At 42.6% G+C, this 12,876-nt stretch overlaps 1 protein-coding gene across 6 annotated transcripts in view; it reads left to right on the top strand.

The window, feature by feature from the left end:
• The window catches only part of atosa (atos homolog A), a 107,526-nt gene that overhangs the window by 58,580 nt on the left and 36,070 nt on the right, over positions 1-12,876 (top strand). For all 6 annotated transcript variants that reach the window (XR_013500781.1, XM_078241372.1, XM_078241373.1 and 3 more), the window contains exons 2-4: positions 6,912-7,096; positions 7,284-7,489; positions 10,379-10,504. Coding sequence is in view for 5 of the 6 variants with exons in the window: in XM_078241372.1 (XP_078097498.1) it covers positions 6,912-7,096; positions 7,284-7,489; positions 10,379-10,504 (517 nt within the window). In the remaining variant the exon portion in view is untranslated. The remainder of the gene's footprint in view (positions 1-6,911; positions 7,097-7,283; positions 7,490-10,378; positions 10,505-12,876) is intronic.

Raw genomic sequence — 12,876 nt, 5'->3', positions numbered from 1 at the left:
GGACCCTTAAGAATTTTGCTTCATTGAGATCATTACTCATTGTTCTAAATGATAGGAAATATAGGCCTAGTCTACCTGCTTTCCTCATTGGTCAATTCCTTCATTCTCTGAGTCAGTCTAGTGAACCTTGCATTACTTCGAGGTAAGTGCACTTTAAAAGGAATCTAGAGTAATTATTTTCCTTTTGAATAGTTTGAGTTACCTGTGATGCAATACAAGTGAATTCCTTTAATAGTTAGATTTGCTTAAGTAAAGCTACCAATTTTTTTTTTTATTTCACCTTACGTTCCCTAGTATTTCTGGATATCTCGAGAAATGCTGAAATTAAAATGATTCCTACCATTTCACTGTGTGTTCCATTTAGGTATGTTTTTAGCATTGTACACTGGTGCTAAGGTGTGGTGTGTGCTGCCAGAACCTATAAATAGCCATACAATTAATGTAAAAGCAAAATACTGCCGATGCTGGAAAATCTCAGCAGGTCTGACAGCATCTGTGGCGAGAGAATAGAGTCAACATTTCGAGTCAGGGTGACCCATCGTCAGAGCAATTAATGATCTACTTCCTCCCTCCAGGAAATAAAGACGTTTAAAGCTCATCTATTCCTAAATGATTTTTTTCCTTGCACTATACACCCTGATCATGACCAAAATTCATTACTAATTAAATACAAACAGAAAATACTGGAAATACTTAGCAGGTTCGCAACATCTTTGAAGAGGGAGACAGAGTTAACTTTTCATGTTGATGGACTTCCATCAGAAGTAATTTCATGAGAACACAATACTTGTTGGTCAGTTTTGTGTTGGTGTCAAGACTGGAGTCAAGATATTACTCCACTCTGTATAATTTTTTATAATTTTAAATTCAATTCTTTAATTCATTTGTGGGATATTGTCGTCGCTGGCTGGCCAGAATTTATTGCTCATCCCTAGTTGCCTGAGGGCAGTTGAGAGTCAACCACACTGTTGTGGCTCTGGAGCCACATGTAGGCCAGACCGGGTAAGGAGGACAGATTTCCTTCCCTATAAGACATTAGTGAACCAAATGATTCAAAGTGAAGATTTCTCGCTGTGGACAAATTGAATTATAAAAACAGCAAAGATACTCTTCCTGATTAGATTCCTTGTTAGCAAACCTAGCTGACTATAAATGCAGCCATGATGTGGAGGTGCCGGTGTTGGACTGGGGTGGGCACAGTAAGAAGTCTCACAACACCAGGTTAAAGTCGAACAGGTTTATTTGGTATCAAGAGCTTTCTGAGCGCTGCTCCTTCATTAGATGAGTGGCTACTCGCCTGATGAAGGAGCAGCGCTCCGAAAGCTCGTGATACCAAATAAACCTGTTGGACTTTAACCTGGTGTTGTGAGACTTCATACTATAAATGCAGCATAATGGGTGTAAACTGAACAATTCTGCAGTTGAATCCATAAGGTTTTTCACATCCTACATAATAGTACACTGACTTCTCTGGTCTGAAATACTTAGGACCAAGGCATTTTTGGATTTCAGAATTTTCTGGATTTTGGAATAATGTTAGAATGCCGAACCATAATTGTGTGACCCAGATATGAACATGAATAGTACCTGAAATGTAAAAAAGTGACAAAATATTATAAAACAATTTGTTTTATTTATTCAAATACTGCATTTTGTGCTTCCAGAGTACTACTTTGGGGTTCAGGTTTCATGCCCACCTTAGCAGGTGGTTGAATTTTAATTCAGTCAAATAAATCTGGAATTAAAAGTCTAATGATGACCATGAAACCACTGACGATTTGTTGTAAAAATCCATTTGGTTCACCATTGTCTTTTAGGGGAGCAAATCTGCTGTCCTTATCTGGTCTGTCCTATATGTGACTCCAGATCCACAGCAATGTGGTTGACTTTTAAATGCCCTCTCATATGGCCTAGCAAGCCACTCCGTTATATCAAGCTGCTGAAAAGTCTTAAAGGAATTTAAGTGAATGGATTACCTGGCATCGACCAAGGCACTGGAAATGGCAGCGGCCCTGTCAACCCTGCAAAGTCCTCCTTACTAACATCTGAGGCCTTCCGCCAAACTTGCGGGAGCTGTCTCACAGATTAGTGAAGCAACCACCTGACAGTTATACTCAGAATCTACTTTACAGACAAGGTCCAGACATCACCATCCCTGGGTATGTCCTGTCTAACCGGCAGGACAGACCCAGCTAAGGTGGCGACACAGTGGTTGGTATACAGTCAGGAGGGAGTTGCCCTGGGAGTCCTTGACATCGACTCTGGACCCCATGAAGTCTTATGGCATCAGGTCAAACATGGGCAAGGACATTCCCTGCTGGTTACTACATACCACCCCCACCTGATTAATCAATACTCCTCTATGTTGAACAACACTTGAAGGAAGCGCTGTGGGTGGCAATGTTGCAGAATGTATTAGTTTTGGGGGACTTTAATGTCCAGCATAAGCAACAAGTGATAGACAGCGAAGCAAACCCACAGCCAATGGATCAGACCTAAGCTCTGAAACCCTGCCACATCCAGCCATGAATGGTGTTGGAAATTAACAATTCACTGGAGGAGGAGGCTCTACGAACATCCCCATCTTCAATGATGGGGGAGCCCAGCACATAAGTGAAAAAGAAGAGGTGGAACTAGTTGCTGCAATATTCAGCAAGCAGTGCTGAGTGGATGATCCTTTCCAACCTGCTCCGGATGTCCCCGGTATCACTGATGCCAGTCTTTAGCATCTTTCAATTCATTCCATGTGAGTCTTTCGATTCATTCCATGTGATGTCAAGAAATGGCTGAAAGCACTGGAAACTGCAAAGGCTATGAGCCCTGATGATATTCCAGCAATAATACTGAAGGCTTGTGCTCAAGAACTTGCCACACCTGCCAAGCAAGCTGTTCCAGTACAGCTACAACACTGGCATCTACCGGGTAATGTGGAAAATTGCCCAGGTGTGCCCAGTACACAAAATGAAGGACAAATCCAGCCTGGCCAATTACCACCCCCTCTGTCTACTCTCGATCATCATCAAAGTGGTGGAAAGAGTCATCAACTGTGCTGTCAAGCAGCACTTGCTTAGCCTGCTCATTGATACTCTGTTTGGGTTCCACCAAGACCACGCCTCTTCTGACCTCATCACAGCCTTGATTCAAACATGAACAACAGAGCTGAACTCCACAGGTGAGGTGAGACTAACTGCCGTTGACAATAAGGTCACGTTTGATGGAGTGTGGCATCAAGAAGCCTGAGCAAAACTGTAGTCAATGGTCATCGGGGAGAAACTGTCGACTGGTTGGAGTCATACCTTCCACAGAGGAAGATGGATGTGGCTGTTGGAGGTCAATGATCTCAGCTCCAGGACATCACTGCAGGAGTTCCTCAGGGTAGTGGCCTCAGCCCAACCATCTTCAGTCGATTCATCAATGACCACCTTTACATCGTGAGATCAAAAGTGGGGATATTTGCTGACGATTGCTCAGTGTTCAGCACCATCTGCGTGTACTCTGCTGAAGCAGTTTATTTCCAAATGCACCAAGACCTGGACAACATCTAGCCTTGGGCTAAACAAGTAACAGTAATGACGCACACCTACCAGGCAATGACAACTTCAACTAGAGATAATCTAACCATTTCCCCTTGACATTACCATTGCTGAATCCCTCCACTATCAGCATCCTGGGCGTTACCATTGACCAGAAACTCAACTGGACTAGCCACATAAATACTGTGGCTACAAGAGCAGGTCAGAGGCTAGGATTCCTGTGGTGAGTGACTCACCTCCTGACTGCCCAAAGTCTCTCCTCCACCTGCAACACAAGTCAGAAGTGTGATGGAATATTCTCCCCTTGCCTGGATGGGTGCAGCTCTAACAACACTCAAGAAGCTTGACACCATCCAGGATAAAGCAGCCTGCTTGATTGGCATCCCATCCACCAATGTTCTCTCCCTCCACCGCTGATGCATAGTAGCAGCTGTGTGTATCATCTCCTTAGTAGAGGGGTCAATGACGAAGGGGCACAGATTTGAGGTTAGGGGCAGGAGAGTAAGAAGGGATTTGAGAAAAACTTCATCTAGAGGGTTGTGGGAATCTGGAACTTGCTGTCTGAAAGGGTGGTGGAGGCTGGAAAGCTCACAACATTTAAGAAGCATTTAGATGGGCACACGAAGTGCCCTAGCATACAAGGATGCAGACCAAATGCTCCCACCAAGACGCTCAACAGCTGAAACACCCTCATAGCAGCACTGCGGGGTACCCACACCACATGGATGGCAGCAGTTCAAGAAGGCTGCTCACCATCACCTTCTTAAGGACAATTAGAGATGAGCAATAAATGCTGGCCTAGCCAGAGAAGCCCACATCCCGTGAATGAATTTAAAAAATGCATCTCGTGCTCCTCAAAAATGGTTGATTATAGAGATCCACATCATTTTTGCTCAGTTTTTAGCACTGCTGTTTCTGAAGCAGAAGATTCTGGGTTCAGTCCCCGCTCCAAGATGTGAACTTATGGGGGGAGAATTTTTAGCATTTGATGGGGACAAGTACGGAGGCAGCCGGCTCTGAAGATGGTTTCGCAACACCATTCCGTCCAGGGCCATTTTCCCAGAGACAGGACGGTGGGGCTAGGAGGGCTCCAAATGGTGGGTCAACAAATGACCCTGTTAAAATCTTATTAAGGCTTATTGTCAGTGGATGAGTAGAATTGTTTGGGGAATCGTGTAGCTCCCTGGAGGTGGCCCCCTGGCTGCGGTCCAGGAGACCCTGCCTTCAGCTGTGGCCATGGGCCACCCAGGGTGCAGAGTTTCCTCTTCACAGTGGTGGCTCAGCTGCTGAGAGCCTTTTCTATTTTCCAAACCTCTTGGGTTGCTCTTTCTTTCTCTTATACCTGAAAAGGAGCCTGTTGCTGAAGGGTTTCCTATTGGCCTTTGACTTGGGGAATCCACCTCCGATTCTTAATTGGATGGCAAACCAGGCCTTTGGCCACTAATTGGCCAATTTGGGGAAATCACAACTGGGTGACTGTTCCTCTCACAGTGCAAGCTCCGAACCTTGATGGTGGGGTCCTGAAGTCTGCAGGGAAAATCCTTCCCATGTTATTTCAGCTGGCTTTTTAATGAAGTATTCAGACAGGGCTGCATAGTTGGACATTCTACTTTGGGTGAGATGTTAAAATAAGGCATTTCCGTCTCTTCTACTCGTTTGAGCAGAGGCGCAGGTCGAAGAAGAGCAAGGAGGATTCTCAATGTCCGGACAAGCTTCCACCATTTCTAAAAACTAATCATTAATCTAATTGGCAAAAGTGGCAAGAAATAGCCAGTGTTCCAAAAAAAAAGTGACTGCATTCGAAAAATAAATACATTGGTTGCTTTTGTCTATTTTTCCACAGAAAGGATTTGAAAATGTGAGTTGCTTCAGATTTGGATGCTAATTTTCAAGGAAGGTTCTTAGATGAAAGATGCTCAGTATTCTAAATCAAAATTATTTATTTACCCCAGAGTCTAAACAGTCAGTAATGTATTAGCTTGTCTGGGTAATTGAAAAAAAGAACCTTGCGCTTAATTGTTTGATCCCCATCTGTGAAGAGAGAGGACTCAGAAAAGCCACATGATAACATGGAGGTTCTGTGAGTGTTCATTTTATATTATGCAGTGACAAGTTATACAGATTGAAATGAGTGAAATTTCCATCATAACCGTTGTCCTTTATGTTCACCTGATGTGGAGTAAAGCAGTTTAATGATCCGTATGAAGAAATATGTGTTAAAGGCGTCAGCGTGTACATGCATATGTGTAAAATAGGACCCTGCACATGAGTGTGATGCTATTGTACCATTGCTGGATTATGTTATTGTATAAGCAGTTAGGGCAGTTTAAGCCAACTCTATTAAGAGATGGTGCTCCGATAACATACATGAGTAACTGATGCTACCGAACCTGCGAAGGTATCTACCATGGCAGAGCTCAACTTTTAGCACATCGTAAAGCAAATTGAAGAAACGTATAGCACAGACAGACCATAGTTACACAGCCTCGGCTTTCTGCAGTGGGATGCACGCTGTCTTGATTGCTGCACGCGCACAATGAGTTTGAAAAAAATTTGTAAATTTTGTTACAATGAAGAAATTAATTGCCGTGCTGTACACCTGAATTTATGAACAGACAAATATCTGTGAAGAATTCCAGGACTGTTGTTTCCTATTGCATTGTTTAATTTATACAAACTGAACTCGAAAGCCACTTCTCAATGTGATGCCTTACCCCAAAAAGGTAATTTGTCCACAGAATTTACAGTAAAAACCAGAAAGGGCTCCGCGACTTGCACAGTGACAGCTGCAGTTATAATCTCCATGAGTTGCTGAATTTTAATTCCTGCTGCTAATTATTGGCTGGGTTTGGTATCAGCTGGTAACAAAGGACCTAGTGTATATTCATTATGAATTCTTCCCTGTGTGTGATGGGATGTAGGCATTGTGACATTCAAAGAAGGAACAAGGGCTTTCACAATTAGTAAATGAAGGCTTTTTAGCTCTTTCAATCTCTACTGAAGGTAATTAAGTTCCTAAGTGGTACCTGAAATAAAATATCCAATGGCCAAACTTGTATTTGATTCAAAGGAGCTTCTGGAAGGAATCATTGACTATTTTAGTTGTCATTAAACAGCTGGGATGGTCACGAATATTCCTTGTCAGTTTCCTATGTTTTCGCCCTCTGCCAACTGTGTTTATAGTTAACCCAAGTTATTGGTCTGAATTTGTTATTTACTGTGCTTCAAGAATTTACTGAACCCGTCTCCGACAGTAATCAGCATTGTTTAGTATTTCTAGTTTGTTCAGGCAAACCCTTGTGTGCAGTGAAACAAGTGACGGCCAACAATAGGATTTAGCAGGGATCCCATGTAGTTCAATACTTTTATTTCTTTTAGATACAATAGATGAGTACTTTGAATATGATGCAGAGGAGTTTTTGCTTTCCCTGACCTTGCTGATCACCGAGGGTCGGACACCAGAATGCTCAGCGAAAGGTCGCACAGAGGGGTTTCATTGCCCTCCAGCACAACTTGGGCAGTCCTTAAGTACAAAACACGAATGCATTGAAAAGGTGCCACAGGTATGTACTTTTTCTTTTTAACAATTTTCTTTTACCAGATCTAATTTCCTGACGACTGAAAAATAAATTTATTGAATAGAAACAAATCGGATACTGGTCCAGAATTGTAAGATGTTGATTTTGAAAAGTTTTATCTTCAGTTAGTCCATGATTTCCCTTTCTCTGTCCCCTGCATTTTTTTTGACAGTGTTATCAGGCCAGAAGAACCAGGTCTCAGGTTTTGCTTCTGTGGAGGAATAATATTTCCATCATGGTTGAAGTGATGTTGCTTCCTGACTGTTGCTATAGCGACGCTGACGGCCCATCCACGGAAGGGAGTGATATCAACGACCCAGCTATCAAACAGGATGCTTTGCTGCTGGAAAGGTGGTCTTTACAGTCAGTGCCCAAACAGTAAGTCTTTGTTCTTCACCAGAGTGAAATACTAAAAAGAAATGGATTAGCCAAATTCGTGGATGTCTTTTTTCCTCCCTTTTGTCTTGCGAAAAATTGAATAGTGTAATTGAAGCAAAGAATATAAACCTTTGTATGACTTCAGAATTTTTTTTGCAATTTGTTTACAATATACTACAGCCATTAGGCTTAATCATTTTGTTTCACTGAGCAAAATATTTAGCATTTTTATTGATGCAGAATAGATATCTTGACACAACTGTCTTGGGATAAATTGTTTCCTAGACTATATACTGTCAGACAATCTGTGTGAAGTGTAAAAGAGCCTCATTATGACTAAATTTGGTATTGTAAGCATCTCCAACAGTGTTTTCCCCTGGCAATTTTCTTATGTATTTTCCATTCACTCGACTCTTGTATTCTATCTCCAGAGTGAAATCTGTACTGTGCTGAGGAGTGGTACATTGATCGCTATATATGCTGATATACACAAACCTGCATGACTGGAAAAGTCTAATTTAAAGTGTTTTAGAATATAAATATGCTTGTTTTTGAGACTTTATATTAATTTGGGTATTGGAATGATATGTTTTGCTTATATGAGTATCTATAGGAGCCTACATTGCTGAACAGAGCTCCTTGTCGAAGCTCTGCAGACTTAAGTGGTGTTACACACTTGAGGATAAGGAAGTCTAGATTCTGGATTTGGTTGGGACATTCAAGTGTAGTGTACCTTCTGTTGCCTGCTGTTCACCTGAGTAGCAGTTCAAGTACTATCTAACCAGGGCACTGGAAGCAAAATTGGTAGGACAGACTGACTAATGTTAGGTAGAGCAGTCTAGCCTAAAATTGGATCCACTCACTTCAATTGTTTTGTGTGCGTCTTCACTGTTTGCAACGAAAGTAACACGCATACTGCTAAAGTCTTGGCCTGGTGTGATGATGACATTATTACCTGATGAATATACTACCAGTGTTGCCACTCTGATGCAGGAGGTGATACTCTCATACTGACTTTTTCCCTTCCTCTATTTTGAATGTGTTTATGGTGTTTCTAAAGAGGGTTCTCATTAGCCTCTAGGAAGAGGCTAATACATTACCCACATGTTTGTGTGGGGGGGTGGGGTGCAGAATGGGGTCTAGTCGCAGTACAAAAACACTCCTTAGCAAAAGCATTCAGTTTGGAGGCTTGTAATATATGTCCTTTGTGTGGACGCCATGCTCTGTTCCCCAATCTCTTGAAGGTGGATTGTCTAGTGCTATGGTTTGAGATTTGAGGGATGATCTGTCTTTCGTTTGGGTATCTGAAAGGGGGCTATTTGCAGTAGTTAATTGAAATTTAGCTTCCCCTGTCAAAATTACGGTGTTGTTCGTGAGACAGAACAAAACACACACCATTTACGGGGAGGCAGTGGCATAGTGGTATTGTTGCTGGACTAGTAATCCAGAGACCCAGGGTAATGCTCTAGGGACCCAGGTTTGAATCTTATCACGGCAGATGGTGAAATCTGAATTCAAGAAAAAACTGGAATTAAAAACCTAATGACGACCATAAAACCATCGTCGATTGTCGTAAAAGAAAACCTATTTCATTCACTAATGTCATTTAGGGAAGGAAATCTGTCATTCTTTCCCGGTCCGGCCTACGTGTGACTCCAGACCCACAGCAATGTGGTTGACTCTTAACTGCCCCTCTGAAATGGCCTAGCAAACCACTCAGTTCAAGGGGCAATTAGGGATGGGTAACCAATGCTGACCCAGCCAGCAATGCCCACATCTCACGAAAGAAAAAAGATTTTTGATCTTGACCACCCTGGGGTAATATGGATAGTTTCAGAGTTTCCTTTATTTGTGGTCAAAGATGCTGATCCCACTGGGGGATCTCGTGCAGGAGAAAGTAAAAAGACCCAATTTTAGGGAACCTTTTCCAGCCCCCTCACCATTTGAAGTAGGCAGAGGGTATCCTAAAGAGGGCTGTTCAGTCACAGATCCTGTTGCCCAAAAATACCTCCGTCCCAACAAAGGGTCAGTGACTTTCAAGCATCTGTCACCTGTTTGAGGCTCCCTGTCTAAGCAATCCCAAGTTCACAACCCTGTCCCCATCACCAATCCTCCATCACTGCTGAACTTGACCAATGAACCTGGTAGATGCCTGAATGTGACATCATTTAATGCGAGGATCTTGAGGTGCTGTCCTTATCCAAAAGATCTTGATGGGTTTGGTGATCAGATTTCAGTGATATGTCAAACAGCGATGACCGAGAACTCGCCTTGCCCCTGCAGCTAGTGAGGTGCACAGCCTTCCTTTGTTCTGCAGTTGAGGACTTTTTTTGGATTGCATTTTGGCATTCCCAACTCACCCCAGCCTGACTTTGACCCCACGAGGGTGACCCTTCCAGGAACATGGAGCTCCCGAGGACTTTTGGAATATACAAGCCTCTCCACCCATCAAGGTGGGTGATCCACGAAAAATATGGTGCTGATCGGTATGTACATTTGTTGTGAGATGGAAGAAGACTTGCTTTAAAAAACAAAATGTCGTTGTTAAGGGATTGTATTTTTTGAAGGAAGCTGAAACGTTGGTCGCATTCGGGAATCTGTATGCAGCACCTTGTGCTTGTGGAGCTTTCCCTTCTTCCCACCAACCCCTGCCCCTTCCATACAGGCTGTTCTCTATGGATATTCATATCTGTTAATATTAACATGATTAGCAGTTCTGCCTCATTTTAATATGTTCAATATGCTTTATTTATGTGCTGTGTAATTAGAAGATTAGATTTCAGTTCTTGAATGTGTTTACGAATGGTGATATTTCTATGCTGTGTGTTTAACAAATTCTGGCATTAAGTGTGCTTTATTATAACATTATTATCAACTTTAAATCTTCAGAACGGGAGATCGTTTTATCGAAGAGAAAAGCCTGCTGCAGGCTGTCCGTTCGTATGTCTTTTTTTCTCAGTTGAGTGCTTGGCTGAGTGCATCACAAGGTGCTGTTCCACGCAATATTCTGTACCGGTGAGTGTTGCAAATGTCCTCCAGTGTTTTCACTTCAGTGCATGTTTCAGAATGGTACATTTCAAAGTTATTACTCTTTTCCTTGTTATTGATGGAATCAACAGCAATATTTTAATTTGAAAATAATGCAATCAAACTTGATGCTCTACATTTTATTATTCATATTGAGACTGATTTAGTTCAGTCTGGGACAACTATCCTGCTGTAATTGCAATATAACAAAAATGGAAGAGCATAGGAATGGAAGAAGCTCATTGGCCTGGATAGAGAATTGATGAAGAGGTAGGGGACAGAAAGTAAGCAGAGTGGGTCTGTAGTCAAATTGGCAGGATGTAACTAGTGGCAACCACTAGGAATTTCTACTGGGGCATTTCAATATATTTAGAAATTACTTTGATGAAGAAATAAAGAGCATATACCTCAGTTTACTGACAACACTAAGTTAGGTGACACAGTAGTGCAGGGGGGCATCAGAAAGTTGCAGTGGGAGATTGATAGATAAAGTGAGTGGGCAGCACTGTGGCAGATGTGGTTCACTGCAGGAAAGTGTGAGGTTTTCACACTTTGGACCACAACAGTTCAGACTATTTTCTAAATTACCATAGAATAGAATCCCTACAGTGCAGAATGAGGCCATTTAGCTCATCAAGCCTGCACCAACGACAATCCCACCCAGGCCCTATTCCCCATAATCCCATGTATTTTACCCTGCTAGACCCCCTGACACTAAGGGGCAATTTTGCATGGCCAATCAACCTAACCTGCACATCTTTGGACTGTGGGAGGAAACCCACACAGACATGGGGAGAATGTGCAAACACCACACAGACCCGAGGCCGGTATTGAACCTGGGTCCCTGGTGCTGTGAGGCAGCAGTGCTAACCACTGTGCTGCCCCACCTTATTATGATAAGGTCAAACCTGTGAATGATGTCAAGAGCACAGCTGATGGTAAACGCCAGGGTATTCTAGATCCCAGAATGGAAACCTGAAACACCTGCTCTGAACTGTATTTTTTGCAATTTGGTAGAAAGTAGGAAAGACCTTACTGGAACCTTAATGTTGTATTCTCCATTGTTACCAACTTGCCTAAGGTAAACTTTTGTTTACAGGGTTGCTAGGCTTATTAACAAATCAAAAGCACTAATTCCATCAACCTAGGCGAGATGTTTCTACCCCTATCTGTTTTTAAATAGCTTTTTAAAACACATGGGGCGGAACGGTGGCACAGTGGTTAGCACTGCTGTCTCTCAGCTCCAGGGACCTGGGTTCGATTCCCGGCTTGGGTCACTGTCTGTGTGGAGTTTGCACATTCTCCCCGTGTCTGCGTGGGTTTCCTCCGGGTGCTCCAGTTTCCTTCCACAGTCCAAAGATGTGCGTGTTAGGTTGATTGGCCATGCTAGATTGTCCCTTAGTGTCCCAGGATGTGTAGGTTAGAGGGATTAGCGGGGTAAATGGGTGGGGTTAGGGCCTGAGGTGGGTTGTTGTTGGTGCAGACTCGATGGGTCGAATGGCCTCCTTCTGCACTGTAGGGTCTCTATGATTCCATGACTCTATGATTCAAACCATCAGAACACACTCCCAATTATGGGATTTCCTTAATTTTCTATGTTATCACGATTTCCTGACAATGAGCAGAGAAATTTAGGGGGCCAGAATCTCAAAAAATCAATTGACAGGTACAAATAATTAAAAAGACTGACAACAACTTATATTTATATAATCCTTTAACATAAAACATCTCCAGATGCCTCACAAGGGCATTATAAAAACAAACTTTGATACTGAGCCACACAGACAGACAAGCAAAAGCTTGATTAAAGATAAATGTTTTAAGGAACGTCTTAGAAGAGGAAAGAGATAGCGAGATGGAAGATTTAAGGGGGAGGAACCCATGGCTTAGGCAGCTTATGGCATGGTCAACCACACTAGGGCAATGAAAATCGAGGTTACTCAAGAGGACAGCACTCAGCGATTGTAGATATCTGAAAAGGTTATAGGGGCTGGAGGAGATTTCCGAGAAAGATAGGGCTGAGGCAATGAAGGGTTTCCAAAAACGAGGATGAAAATTTTAAAATCAAGGCTTTACGTAACCAAGAGCAAAGGCTCGAATTTAAAATTCGCATCCTTGTTTTAAATACTCCCCATGGCTTCAACCCAGTCTTTCTCTGCAGTCTCCTCCAGCCCCACAACTCATTTCCCTCCCCAACAAGCTTTGAAACTAGGTCAATTGAAAATGTTAAAACTGAGACTTGTAGACTTTCAGCAGACGAGGTTACTAAGAGTTCAGAACCGAGACAGGAAGATGGAGTTAAGATAAGTATCAACCATGATCTAATTGAATGACAGAACAGGCTTGAGGGCCAGAATGGC

The sequence above is a fragment of the Mustelus asterias genome, chromosome 24, assembly GCF_964213995.1.
Source record: "Mustelus asterias chromosome 24, sMusAst1.hap1.1, whole genome shotgun sequence".
Classification (NCBI taxonomy): Eukaryota; Metazoa; Chordata; class Chondrichthyes; order Carcharhiniformes; family Triakidae; genus Mustelus; species Mustelus asterias.
The sequence above is the reverse complement of the archived record's forward strand: the minus strand, read 5'-3'. Positions and strand labels throughout refer to the sequence as shown.